Genomic DNA, 13,978 nt, shown 5'->3' with positions numbered 1-13,978 from the left:
GGGACAGGAGGAGAAACAGGCAGTTCTAAAATAACACATGTACTCTTTTAGAGTGGCTGCAGTGTCCTACAGATGATGTTTCTGTCAATATGAGCATGGCAGGGAGAATTACATCGATAGACACAAGTGCTGATTTTGAGAGGCCTGAATAGCAACTTTATTTGTGGCACTGTGGCTTTCCCCGCCTGCAAGAGAGTGGGAAGTAATTTTCTCCAAAGGGTGCAGTTTCTACTAAATCTAACTCAGCTTCCCCTGCAGCCAGTGAACAAGGTTTTAAACAAATAGCGTAGAATTAAGACTTCATCGCTTTGCCACAGTGTCTATAACCTTGTGATGGGTTACTAAACCTTAAAGGTTTGCAAAGTCTAGTAACACAAAACCACACGCTAGCGGCCTGCATGTCTATGTACTCTAATACCGAAAGTATGTGGAATCAGCTCCTTCCATAATTTATTAAGACTTGTTTGACCACCTGTGTTTGCAAGGCCTGATTTCTCAAACTGTCACCGCTTGGGGTGGTGGTGGTAGGAATCCAGATTATTTTAAACAAGCAAAATATATACTAAACAATTTTGTATCCAAGGTTTGTACAGAGGCGCCAACAAGAACAGTTGATTTGCACGTTAAGTTACAGCTTTGTAAATCCATGTTTGTGCAAGGCATAAGCCTGTTCTGAAGCTGCGGAACAAGCGGAGGAGTCTGTCTCCAGTCCTGCAGAGACGCCGTTAGCCTCTCCCGGGGTCAGCTCTGCTCCCCTCAGTACACGGTGCACCAGTTGCTGCCGTCACTGGGCATCAGCCCACCAGTGATGAGCAGGATCAGATCCACGAACCACCATATCCCCAGTCCTCCGAGCGTCAGCAGCTTCCCCACGGCGGTCCCGGTATGGCCCAGGCAGAAGCGATCCACTCCAAAGCAACCCAGGAAAAACGAGTAGAGCAGAGTGGTTATAAAGTAATGTCCAGTGTACCTGCAAGGGGAACGGTCAGAGGTCAGCGGCGGTGGGGCAGCGGCCCCCGCCCCCCCGGGGCCTTCCCGCCGGCTGGGCCCGTGCCTGGCGGCGGGGCTCCCTCCCGCGGGGGCCGGGCGAGGTGCAGGGCCCGGGCGAGGGGCCCTCCCAGTGCGGGGCCCTCCCGCCCCCGGGAACGCGTCCTACTTGACGCAGGGCTTGCTGCCCCGCAGGAAGCTCCGCGGCTCGGCGCACTCGATGCCGTCCAGCGCTCGGCACTGCACCCGCGTGTGGTCCACCTCGCCGTAGGCCTGTCCGCCGAACTGCGGGCAGCGCGGGCGACCTCAGCCGCGGGCAGGGCCCGGGGGCGGCCGGCAGCGAGCCCCGGCCGAGCCCCCCGCCCCGCTCACCCGGCCCTCACCTTCACGCAGCCGTGGCCCAGCTCCTGCTGCGCCGTGGCATTCCCGCCGTGGTCCACCGGCTCCTCGCACTCCACGAACTCCTCGGGGCTGCGGGGAAGGAGGGGAGCGGTGAGGGAAGGAGGGGAGCGGTGAGGGAGGACGAGGCGGCCGCCCCCCCCACCCGCCCCCTGCCCGGCGCAGCCCTCCTCTTACAGGTAGGTGCAGAGGACGAGCGGTGCCCGCGGGTCGGTGTAGGCCCAGCTGGCGGCGGGCGGCCCCGGCGCCTCAGCTTCGGTGCCGTTGTGGGGGAGGCCGCGGGAGGCGCCCTGCAGCAGCAGCAGGTTGCCGAGCAGCAGCGCGGCCTGCCCGCATAGCAGCACGTAGCCCACCGGCCCGCCGCGCCGCGGCGCCATGGCGGCGGCCGCTGCTAGGAGACGCCGCGCCCGCCCCGGCCGCCGCGCCGCCGCCAGCCAATAGAAGCCCGCCGTCGACATTTGGGGGCGGGGAATAGCTGCTCACAGCCAGTCAGGGTGAGGGCGGAAGAAGACGCGGCGGGAGGCTGCGCGGAAGTGCGCGGCAGCCGAGGAGGCGATTGGCTGCCGGGGGGCCCGCCGGCCTATGGGCGGAGGGTGGGGGCGGGGCACAGGGGCGGGCGCGGGCGCTCGCGCTTCGGGGCGGTCGTGAGTGTCGGGCCTGGGGCGCCTGCCGCGCAGGCCTCTGGCTGTGACGGGGCTGCGGCAGGAACGGGGCTCCAGACGCGCTGCCCCGCTCGGCGTGAGTTGCTGGGGCGCGGTCGGGAGCCGTCTGGTGCGGGAGGGGGCGGTCCGCCGCCGGGCCTCGCCGCCCCCGGCCGCCCCCGGCCGCCCAGGCGCTCCCCCTGCGCCCGGCGGAGGCGCCGCGATGCCCGGCCCGGCGCTCGGAGACACTGCCCTGCAGGCGGGCGCAGCCGCCGTCCCCCGCCCCGGCAGAGCCGCCCCGGGGGTGCCGCCGCCGCCTTCTCTCGGCACGGGGGAAGGCCTCGCCTCGGGCCCCGCTCCCCACGTCAGTGTGTCACGGTGACAGGCAGGGCCCGCCCGCCTCTGCTGAGGCAGCGGCGGGAACGGGGCTCCCCGGGCTGTGCTGTGGCTCGCAGCTTCCCCCGAGCCCGGGCTCAGCACCGAGGCAGCGGCCCGGAGCCCGGTGTGGCTCGGGCAGGCACGGAGAGCTGCTCGTCCCCGTGCTCTCGCTGGGAGGGGGGGCCGCAGGCACACGAAGCCCCCCGGTGCCAGGCAGTGCCGCCTTCCCGCAGGCACCACGGCCTCGGCCTGGTCGCTGATGGTTAACGGTGGCTGTGGGCCTGGGGAGCTGCGTGCGGTGCTTCTGGAGCAGGCTTTCCTCTGACCTGCGCAGTAACTGGTTTTTCTGTTGGATGTGATGGCCAGCTGTCTCATTAAGCCCTTCCTTAATGATTAAGAGGCTTCCAAGTGGCTTTAGAAATACCTTAAGGATTGCATAGCATGTGGGCTGGGCAGCCGTGGATTTCATTGGCAGCACTAAGGAAGGCAGGGGAAAGATCGTGTTGAGTGTGTGTTTTACTCAGGTCTTACACTGTTCTGTCAATATAAAGCATCTTTGAAGTGGGTGTAAATGAAACTCACACTGTAGGGCCTGATGTTTTCAGACCTTACCGTGTTAATTACTGGGGGAAAGGTCATGTCCAAAGGGGCTGGGAATGCAATCAGTTGAGGCAGCAAGGAAATACCAGCTAGGGCAGTGGCAGGTTGCGGTCCAGAAGGAGCTGTATAGCCAACTGCTGCTTGGAGAAGCCTTAGATCCAGGAGGGGTGAAGCCATGTCTCTGTTCCCTTGAACTTACCAAAGAGTGATCTGGAAGTTTTTTGAAAATAAGTGGGACTCAACCCCTTGAGCAAACTTCCTGTCAAAGGGAAAACAGGGATTTCAGGAGTTGTCTAGACCATCTTCCTGCCCAGAGGAGGAGCTAGTCCAGCTCAGATGGTCAAGCAGCAGAATGTTTTTTTGCCCTAACTGCCCTACCCCTTGTACAAAGCGATTGGGAGACACTCTTGCCTAGTCCTGGCCCTTTGTTACGCTTGGAGAGCTGTAGAGACTACCTGAGTGCTTTCTGCGTGAGTCTCTGTGGTTAATTGAAGAGAATGGTGCACTTAGGTATTTAAAAGTAGAGGGTTAGAGACTGAGATCCTGCTATTGACTACATCTGGACAAGCTGCTGCCTATTTCCACCAATTTTCTTTGCCTCAATTTCTTCTACCTCATTTAATCCCTCCCACAGTGTCTTGAGGTCATTAGATTGGAAATGCCAAGCACAGTTTGAGACAGGTACGTGGCATTCATTAACTCCATCTGGAAGCCAGGCAAAACACGTAATTTGACAAGAATGCATTTGGGAAAGAGCCGTTACCAGGATTCAGGGGTGCCCTTCAGCCAGCGATCTCTGGTGCGGTGTTAATGAGTGTGCTTCCTAAGCCATTTGGACTGTTGCTGGTGATGTCAGTGAAGTCCTGACTGCATCCAAAATCCTTAATCTGTCTTATTTACAGTGCTTATAAGCAAATGCCATGTACATGGTATGTGGAGAGGATGTGGGAGCCAGCAGGATTGAGGTTGGAGGGAGAACATGACACATCTGACTTTGCTATTTAAAACTACTGTTACATGCTTAGCCAGTTGAGTTGGAGTCCTTAGACCCTTCAGTCTGGCAAAGGTACATGCGTGTAATGGCCAGCGCCAGCATGAGGATTTCTGGGAGACTTCTTGCTGATTGTACAGCTTTGTTACAAAGAACTGTGAACATAACTGACAAATGGCAGGTGTCATTTAGGGAATTCATTCCATGTCCTCTCCCCTGCCCTTGCTATCTGCTTGAGCACAATATGGCTTACTAAACCACAGCCTGGCAATGTCTGTAATCCAGATCACAAAGTGTCTGTAAGCTCCACCGGTACTCACGTGTGCAAGATTTCCACCCTGATACACTGGATAGTACTGCTGCTCATGTTGTACATTAGCCTTTCTTCCTTTAGAAACCAGCCTAAAAATCTTTTAAAGCCTCCGAAGGGGATTGGCAGAGGCAAATCACAGAGGAAATGCCTCTTTCCTTGGGCCTTCCTTACTGCTGCAGAGGGCAGGCAAAGGTCCTGGTTATTTGCTGGTTGATACGCTTCTGGCCTTGTGCCATCCCCTTCGCTGCATTCCTTAGGGGCTGCTGTCTTGTGGTCCCACTGTCAACAACAGGCAAGAAACTGTGTCCCTGCTCTGTCAAAGGATGTTGGATTGCTTTTGCTTGAAAAACACCAAATTCCCTTGCCCTCCCCAGGCATCGAGTGAGATTCTTTTCAGCACCTACCACGTGAGCTTTCTTATTGCACTGGATACTTTGCCTTTGGTGTAAATAGTTGGGTTTGCATCTTTTTGGCTCAGCAGCCACATCAGTGCGAGTGATTTCAGCTGGACTGGCTGCTGTATTGCATGGCTTACTCTTGTACTGCCAATGTTCTGTGGAAATGAGAGGTCTAGCTCGCATATTTGGTTTCCACTTGTGTAAGTTTTTTCTTAGTAACTTAACTTCTTTGAGGTATTTCCCGTTTCTGCCTTTTATGCCTATTTAAGAGAGTACTGCTCCTATTTAAGCCTTTGAAAGAATGAAGCATCCTAATTTTAATATCAAGTAATCTCTAAGGCTTTTGTCTACAGTGGATTTTCTCGCATTGCCTTATTCTAGTAATGAAGTCTGTGCTGAAGACAGCTTATGACCTGGATCCCAGTGCTTACTTTTGATGTTTCAGTTGTGACTTAAGAGATTGCAGAGCTCCAGGATTTATTGGTTTTGCTTCACCTGGTTCTTCTCCAAGAGCATCTTCCACCATGTCTGAACAATAGCTCCTCTGATGCAGGCATTTCAGATGTGCTTGAACTGGTTGATCAGATGAGCAGTTCTCCAGATTTTTTCTGTTGCCAAAGTTGGCAGGTTTATATTTGACCCAAAATGTGTGTTCAGAAGCTGTCCTAGCTTTCTGGCCTTGTTTCTGGAATTTTGAGGTGTGTTGTCTTCAGTTCCTTGTATTGCAAGGTTGTGATAGTGGTGGTGAGTGACATGAGAAGTCAAGGGAGATTGATACGGCTCTTGCTAAATGTGGACCTGGGAATCTCATGCCCCTCAGGCAGGAACTGTGGGATCATTCGTGTTTGTGCATTATTTGTACAGTGCACAGTGGTATCTGTATTTGATCCGTGTTATTACCATAATCCATGGGAAGCCTCCTGTGTCTTGGGGAATGCCCAGCTTACAGGAAGCACAATGTATTACCTGACTCATAAGCTATGTGCAGCTTCCATAAGGGTTGGAGATACATAACCTCTGTGGTGTTTCTAACATCAGGTGGGAATAAAATCCTCTGTCTCACCTTGTGGTATTATACAATTTAACACCCGGCTTCCTGCATAGCTTTGTGGTTTGGTCTGTTAGGATTCATAAAATTGGCTTCGTAGAGTCGGGTTGTTGCCTTATTCCAGCATCGGGTTGCTGGAGGCTGCGAGGGGGAAACCTGTGAGTCACAGGTTGTCTTCCTGTAACTCCTGCAAAAATGGATGCAGGCTTTTGGGATGCAAAAGGCCAAATTACTCTTTTCTCTTTAATTGTTCACTGTAGTGACAGCAGCATAAACCTCTTATGAGTTTGTAGAAAATCTTATACTTAAGAAGACAGGGAAGACTTGTGCCAATTGCTCAGCCTGTTATGTATTTATTGATGGCAACTTTTGCATCATGTGCATTCAAAAGCAATTTCTAAAACATCATAGATATTGGTCAGACCCCTGGGAGTGAAAACTTGATGGATGTTTCTGGCTGATAGCACTCAAAGGACGCTCATGTCTAGTTGTCTGTTCTTTGTGCTGATGGGATGTGTGTGGCCTTTGGTGTAGATCTGGCTCTGAATCAACGGAGAGGTATTTTGCTGAGTCTGTTTTGTTCAAGAGCAGCGACCTGCTAGGGAAAAGAACTTGGATGCTCAAAAAAACCTGTGAAGTGCCACACTCAGAAAACCAAGAAAGGTTATCGGTATGTGAGAAGTCATCAGTAAAACTGGGTTTTACTTGTATAGGCTCTTGTGCTGCTTATCACTGTAGTACAAGGGTGCCTCTCCATCACAGTCAGTAACGTGACTGATGTGTCACATGTTGTTTATTCCTCCTCCTCTGGAAGAAGGATGCCGCGCTACATGGAGTGCCTGGGGAGGGTGTTGCGCGGGTTGTTTTCCAGAGGCAGGTCAGAGGCCACACGTGAGGCCTCTGAGGGCATGTGGTGCTGGCGGGGGCTCCTGCGCTGGCCTGTGGCTCTGCTGCCGTGTGTCCGGCGTGCGTGGCGGTGCCGTGTGCTCCGTGCGTGGCGGCCCCGCTGCCGTGTGCTCCATGTGCCGTGTGCTCCGTGCGTGGCGGCGCTGGGGAAGGGGCGGCCAGCAGGGCCGCGGTGCCTGCGCTTTGTGCTGGCCCCAGCTCCCCTCAGCCCGCTGGCCCTCGGCAACTGCTCGCCCTCAGGCCCTGCTGTTTTTTTCTCTACAGAAGCGCCGGGAAGGTGAACGCTGGCTTCGTCCGGGGGGGGGGGGGGGGGGGGCGGCCGGCGGGGGTGCTTCCCTGGGCACAGCGGGGCTCAGCCCCCGGCCCGGGTGGGCGGCAGGAGGACCTGAGCCTCGTCGCCAGCCGGGCCGGGGCCGCCCCTTGTCCGCGGTGCTGCGGGCGGAGCGGCCCCCGCCCCGGAGCGGCGGAGGGCGGCGCGGCGCAGGCCCCGGCCCGGCTCCATAAGGCCGCGGGCCGCCGGCCGGACCCAGCGCCCCAGCCGGGAGGGGCGATGCGGACGGGGAGCGCCATGGCCTGGGCCCGGGCCCGGGCGGCGCGCAGCTGCCTCTGCCTCCTGCTGCTGGCCGCGCCCGGGCAGCCGGGCCGCGCGGGTGAGTGCGCCGGGGCCGGGGCCTGCCGCCGGCCCTCCCCGCTCCCGGCCCGCCGCCGGCCCCCCCTTCCCTCCCCGGGCGGCGCGGCCGGGCCTCCTCCCCGCTCTCTCCGCGGGGTCGGGCCCCCTCCTCTCTGCTCCCTGCGCTGCCGGGGCCCGGCCCGGCTTTGGGGGCGTCCGGCCGCCCCTCCCCTTCCTCGGGGCTGCCGGGGCCCGGCCTGGCCCCGGGGGCTGGCGGGCGGGGTGGGGATCCCCATTTGCCGGGCGGGGGGGCTGCCGCCCGGTGCCCCGGGGGATGTCGCCCTGGGCCGCGATGGTGGCGCAGGGGTCACAGGTGTCTGAAGGCCCGGCCGGCAGCAGGGCGCCGCGGGGCCACGCAGCCTGGGCCCGGTCCGGGTCCGTCGCTGCCGGGACGCTCCGGGCAGATGCTGGGCCTGGCCGGCGACGCTGCCGAGGGGACAGCAGGGGGACAGCCGGGCCTTCGTCTCGACCCTGACACCGGCCGGTGAGCTGGTGGCGGCCCCATACACCTGGTTGGGTTCGCCCGCGGCCGGGCAGCACGCCGCTGTGCTCTCCCGCTCCGTGCCAGGATGGGCGTTCTGCTCTCCACAAGCTCTTCCACACTCCTACAGCGCAGGTGGCGATCCAGCCGCAAGAAAGCCTGGAAAGCAGGGGGTGGGGTGGGCAGCCTGGGCACAGGTCTCCCAGAAATGTTGGTGTGAGCAGGTCCTGGGTAGATCAGCGTCCTTTACCCAGCCCAGTGGATGCTGGGCTTCACTGTGGAGGTGACAGAACACCCGTATCAGTTCCACTGTGTTTCAGGGGACACGTGCAGGGACCTGTGTCCTCCCCCTCTCTGTCTGGGTGGCCTTCACCAGCATGGAGCCAGGGCATCACCTGCTCCGGCAGAGCCAGGCGTGAGGCAGGACCCCCGGCAGGCTGCTCTCCCCCGAGGAGGACGGTGGCTAGAACCCAGGCACAGCACAGTGCCATCGCTGATGGCAATGAACGGACACCATGCTCTCTGTATGGGCTTTTAATGAGTCGACGCTGTGCTGTCTTCATGGATTGTTTATGGATTGAAACTGTTCTGTTTACAGGCTTTTATGATGCTGATTCTGATGTTATGATGCATGATAGTCAGAAATGCCTCCTCTGTCACCATTTTCCTCCTCCTGAAGGGATATATTCGCTGTGTTAAACTTCTGTGTTTGTCATTAATGCATAGTTTTATAGTCAGGGCTTCCTAATTGAGGAGTCTTCTCTAAGACTAATAGTGATGCTGCATGCTGAGAAACAGTGCTCTTGTGGTGGGTAACTCTCCTCGAGGGTTTCTGTGCTGCAAATCTCTTGCCTCTCACTTGGCGTGGTGGTGCTGGCAGTTGTGAGCTGTGTGCTAGACGAAAGCCAAGCTTTTGAAAGGTGGCTGTTGGCTTGTGGTTGAGGTAGCACAGTGTGTTGGCAACTGCCTTGCCAGTGCACCAAGGGGTGAAGTGTTAAAGGATGCCTCTCCAGGGTTTTGGATGCTGGTGCTTCCAGTGGACTGGTTGGTGTTTTGAGGAGTAGTATTGTAGTTCCCACCTGTGGGCGGGAGGAAACATGGGTCACCGTAGTTCCTGATGGTGGATGGCAGTGTTTCTCTCTGCTTTCCGAAGTCTCTGTCCCAGCCAATAGTGCTAAATCTGCAATGAAAGATAACGTACCTCCTTTGTCTCATGTCTGAGCACGAAGGAGAGGGGAGAAACGAGTCGCCTGTTTCATTTTATCCAGGAACTTCCAGCTTTTGGATTGGAATGTAAGTGCTTTGGACGCTCCCCAGTAAATAGGGATATGAGGCAGAAATGGGGTGTTACCGGAAACTACTAATTGAAAATTCCTGAATGAGCATAATCATATAGTGATGTGTAGCCTTAAGGGATTTGTGTAGATTTTCCCCTCCTATTTGTGTCCGTAGGCGGCTTTAGCTTTTGGCTATGTAAATTCATAGAGAAACCGTCTGGCATTGCTGTCGGCAGGGACTGGTTTTTTTGCTACTTGGTCTCTTCCTCGCTGCTTGGTGTCATACACACACCAGGATGTTCTGGCCATACTTTACCAGTCTTTAAAGGGATTCTTAAAGTGTCTAAATGCTTTGGTTTGAACTTCTGGGGAGATGCAGTGTTTGGTTAAGATAATTCCTTTGTTCAGATCATGAAAAACACAGCACTGCCTCACCCATATTTCAACAAATCTGGGACAATCATTCAGCAGAGTAAAGAGGGTTTTTGTGGTTATTTCCTCCATGTGAAGAATAAAAAGAGGAAAGAAATTTCAGTGTAACTAATGTTGACTACTGTAGTGCTTTGTTTTCAGAAAAAGGAAGTTTGAAACATGACTGTAGTTTTTGCATGTCTCAATCATTCTCATTTCTCAAGCTAAAATTAAAAAAAAAAAGTTTATTTGCTCAACTGTACCGAGTTCTGTGATTGAATTTGTATTACGTGGTTTCCTTTGGTGGCCAAATTTAAAGATAGTGACGTCTCCAAAGAGAAACGTTCCCACGAACCTCCACTGTGTGAGTCGAGCTGACACTACACAGCTGATGAGATGTGGAGGAAGTGAGTGGGCTCTGTGTGCGAGGAGCTTCTCTCCATGGGCAAGACTGACACGGATGGAAGGGCAAAGACTCCAGGGCCATTGACCCAGGAGGAAGGCTGTCCTGGTGAGGTTAATCATCTTGCACCGGAGTATAGTGTGGCTTTGCTCTCTTTCTCCTTGTAAGAAGGTTCCAAGGTGGAGAGGGTGTTTTGACAGTACTAGAGAACAAGAGTGACAGTCCTTTTTGTGGAAAAAGAGTAGCTGTTCTCCTGCAGACAAATTAGTGTGGCTTTAGAAAGGGCAGAAGGAATGGTAAGAGTCTAGACAGGAAACACTTACAGCATAGGTCAGGATTTCGGCAAGAGAGAGGTAAGAATTTTCTAGGAAATATTGCTGTAGAAGAGCTCAGTATCCTCATTAACATCCAGCGCACCCAGTAAAATACTAAGAGATGTTATTATTAGCTGTTCTTGCCAGCTTTAATGTGAAACAAATATTCCAGGTGAGCAATGGATCAAGTAGATGAATTTGCTTCTCTTGCCATGATAACTGGTCATCTTTTCCTTTTAAAAAGGCACCATGACACAAGGAGACCCACTTGGTCTGAAGATTTAGAGCAAGGGAGGGAGGAGACAGAAAGAAAAGTCACAAGGAGGAGTGCTCTGTAGAGGAACAGCTGGCTAAATGTGCCTGGGTGCTTTGGAGATGGAGCATCACCAAGGCACACTCTTTAGCCCTTGAGGTATGGGAGGAACTGAAACTGCTGGCTTCACAGGAAATGTTCCTAACTGTAGCAGAAGATTTGTTAGCTTGATGTTTTGTATAAATCTCTAAATATTTTTAAGTGGACTTGGGTAATATTTACATAGTGAAAGTGAAGGAGGTTTTTGCTTTCAGTAATCCAAAGCATAAATCTTGCTACAGCTGTCATCTTCGAGGAAAGGTCAGCTGCACCTAAAAATGCTTTCGGTAGTGTTTAATCAATTGATGAAATACACTGACGATGTAATCAGTGGTTACATGTTATTCTGGAAGGACATCTGTAAGGCAGTTCACAGAAGTTTCTCCCCAAAGAGATACCGCTTGGTGAAGTCCTCTGTGATTTTGAGTATGGGACACAGAGAATGCATGTTGAGTTTGCAGTCGATACCCTTCCAGTTAGATAGGATTCAGGCCCCTTAATGAGAGAGTTACCAACCCCAGTAATGTGGACACACAAGAGAAATCTCTGGCAGAAAGACGCGACTTTGAAAGGATGAACGCAAAGTGTTCTGCTGAGGTGGAAATAATTGCACAGGTATGAGAGGATGAAAAATGGGGTGCAGGAAGGAGCATGTTGATGGGAAAGGAAATGAGTGTTGGAGTAGGTTGTGACAAGTGTATCAGCCATGCCGTCTGTTACGGAAGAGAGATTAACCTGTGGAGATATTAAACACATAAAGCTTGTGAACCTTGATACTTGCAAGGCCTCACTGGACTGTTGTGTCCTGCTTTGGGTCCTTTTTCAGGACAGGTACGGTCTAACTGGAGAGTAGAGCCAGTAGAGCCTAATACGAATCATCAGAGATCTAAGAAACAGGTTCTACAAGGAAACACTGAATGTTAGCTCTTAGTTAGTTGAAGGAAAGTGGAGGTGTGACAGCATACTTCTAAAAATCTGCAGCCAGACAGAAGGGGTGTAAGCTGTGAGCCTCCTTTGGGTATTAGAGATACAACTTAAAACACCACAAGGGAAATCCATTGGACGTCAGGGGTGCTTGTTGGAGATGCTTTGTGTGGGACTGACCCTACCCCGGGACCTGAGGGTGTTTTGGAGATGGCTGCATAAAGCTCTTGGCACCTCTTCTAGTGAGCAGTCTGCTGCTGAAGTGTCGAATGACCAGTGCAGCTGACCTCATCTGTTAATTGTAAACAATTATAACAATAGTTAATTTAATGGGTTTGTGTATTTAATGCTTTAACAGTGTGCATCTTTTGACTCTACATGTGCACAGCTAATAGGTTGACACTCATTGCTGCCAGCTGATGCTCTAGGTTTGACACTGTTTTGGTCAAGCCTTTACATTTAGAGTAAAATGGCTAAAAGTTGCCAGGGTGGATGTAGACACAGGATAAATCCAGAGAGGGCATTAGCAGTGCCTTACTCCTGTGTGGTCCTGAGGCTTTCCCTGGCTCCATTTCCACTCTCACTTAGGGGCTGAGTAAGTTGAAGTAGGCAAATACAAGTAAATGGTCATACTGGGTGTCTTCTCTCTGAGTTTCACTGATGGGCAGCTGTGAACAAATAGAGGCAGTATCAGAGGAATGCTGGTGTCTTGTTCACTGTACAGAAGGATGGTCTTCAGTATCGCTTGTGATGCTGAAAGCAGTGAGGGTTCCGAAAGGGGTGGTCAGAGCAGGTGAGCCCCGGAGCCATTGCTGGCACCCCCAGCAATGCTGGGCCCCGCAAAGCCGTGGCTGGGGGGTCTGCGCCTTGTCCCTGCCGGCCAGCCCTGCAGCTTGCTGTGCCTATGGCACCTTCCTGTTAGCCTGCCTGCAGCCTGAGCTGCTGTGCTGGTCATGTGCTGATGAGCTTGTTTATATGAAATTAGTTTCTTTTGTGGTGTAATAAGCTACAGTCTAAACTGTCTTCGTTTGTTTGGTTTTCTTGGTTTTGGGTGGGTTTTTTGGCTTCTATTGAAGAGCATATCTTTGACCTCACTTTAGTAGGCTTGGGAAAGAGTTACGGTAAAGGGCGGGTGGTAACTGAGCTGAACTGTTCGGTGTAGGTGGATGTAGCTGTGTGCTGTATTTCTGTAACTGAGGCAGCGATCTGCAGGCATGCCAAGGTCTATGAAGACAGGAGATGCAGCTTGACTTCTGTTAATATACATCTTAACTGTCAGGGAGTGAATACCCCAAGAGCTTACCTCAGTGTCTGGAGAGCCGTAATGGCTATGACATGTTTTGATGGTTTTCAAGCCCCTGCATGCCACAGAACGTGCACAAAATTCCTGCTGTGGATTTGGGGTGGGGATGAGAAAATGATTCACATCTTCCTAGTTGCTTTCAATGCTTGGTAATTAAAGGCAGTCTTTAATGAGACAAGATAAATATAGTGGAAGCAATTGTGCTTTTGTCCTTGGAAATGCAATCTCAACTAGTGTTACACCCAAGAATGAATGATAACTAGCATATTCTCAGCGGTGACGTGTAGGACAATTCAGACAGCAGCCTTGGCCAGTGGCAGGAAGCACCTGAGTACAAGAAGTCCCGTAAATTACCAAAAAATTTACTGCAAACTACTGTGCTCGAGAACCGTACTTACTATATTGCATTGAAGTTTGTCAAAAAGGGGCAGAGAAGAAGCTACAAAAAATAGCCTGTCTTAGAAAAAACAGAATGTAGGTATCTTCAAACACCTTATGTGGAAACCAACTGAATGTCTGGGCTGGGTTTTTTGCTGTCACTTTTGTCTTTTCTTAATTGCTATGAATTAAACCACCTTTACTTTATACTGAAACGTGTGGGTGAATTCTCATGGGTAGTAACAGTCTTGACTGGAGGGTAGCATCTTAATACTGATGTGGTTGCAGGAATGCATCTGATGATGCCTTGGCAGCATACCGGAACCTAGCGTTTATCGACACTGCTGCGATAGCTGCAAACTGCCTTGTCCTAGAAATTTGCCTTATGCTAATTAGGTTGGACTGAGTATGTTTTTCTTCCCTGGGTGAGATAAGGTCTGAATGTGTCAGTCAGTAGGAGGAGCATTGAGTGCTAGGTGGGACTTGAAGTGGCCAATGTATTGTTGGATTAAGGACAGATCTCTCAAAATTTGTGCTTCTTGGTGAGAAAACTTTTAGCCTTACATTTTAGCTTTTTTTGATAGGAAGCACTCCGTTAATTAAGACAAATGTGCCCTTCTCCACTGGTGAACTGTGCCCACAATAAAGGGAGGAGGAATAAGTACTAGTAGCTGGCTTTTTTAGGAGGAAGATTTAGGAGCAGGGTTGTCTCTTGCATGTGCTAATTTCTGCTTTGTTGCACTTGTCCGTTTCATTGGATTTTTGATTAACTAGCCCTAGTACCCTCTTTGAGAGTCGCTAGTG

General features: G+C 52.7%; 2 protein-coding genes across 2 annotated transcripts in view; one reads left to right on the top strand and one right to left on the bottom strand.

Moving 5' to 3' along the window:
* Nucleotides 1-130: 130 nt before the first annotated feature.
* Nucleotides 131-1,859, bottom strand: TM2D2 (TM2 domain containing 2). Its single transcript, XM_055820199.1, has 4 exons — nucleotides 1,564-1,859; nucleotides 1,371-1,458; nucleotides 1,157-1,272; nucleotides 131-970 (listed from the first exon to the last, which is right to left on the bottom strand). Exons 1-4 carry the CDS (start codon nucleotides 1,842-1,844, stop codon nucleotides 757-759), a joined length of 699 nt encoding a protein of 232 aa, XP_055676174.1. The 5' UTR covers nucleotides 1,845-1,859; the 3' UTR covers nucleotides 131-756.
* Nucleotides 1,860-7,147: 5,288 nt separating this feature from the next.
* Nucleotides 7,148-13,978, top strand: part of ADAM9 (ADAM metallopeptidase domain 9) — a 30,016-nt gene continuing 23,185 nt past the window's right edge. The window contains exon 1 of the mRNA XM_055820198.1: nucleotides 7,148-7,311. Within this exon, the coding sequence (XP_055676173.1) occupies nucleotides 7,212-7,311 (100 nt within the window). The 5' untranslated portion in view covers nucleotides 7,148-7,211. The remainder of the gene's footprint in view (nucleotides 7,312-13,978) is intronic.

Source organism: Falco peregrinus, chromosome 17 (genome assembly GCF_023634155.1).
Source record: "Falco peregrinus isolate bFalPer1 chromosome 17, bFalPer1.pri, whole genome shotgun sequence".
NCBI classification, from domain to species: Eukaryota; Metazoa; Chordata; class Aves; order Falconiformes; family Falconidae; genus Falco; species Falco peregrinus.
This window is presented reverse-complemented; position numbering and strand designations above follow the sequence as displayed.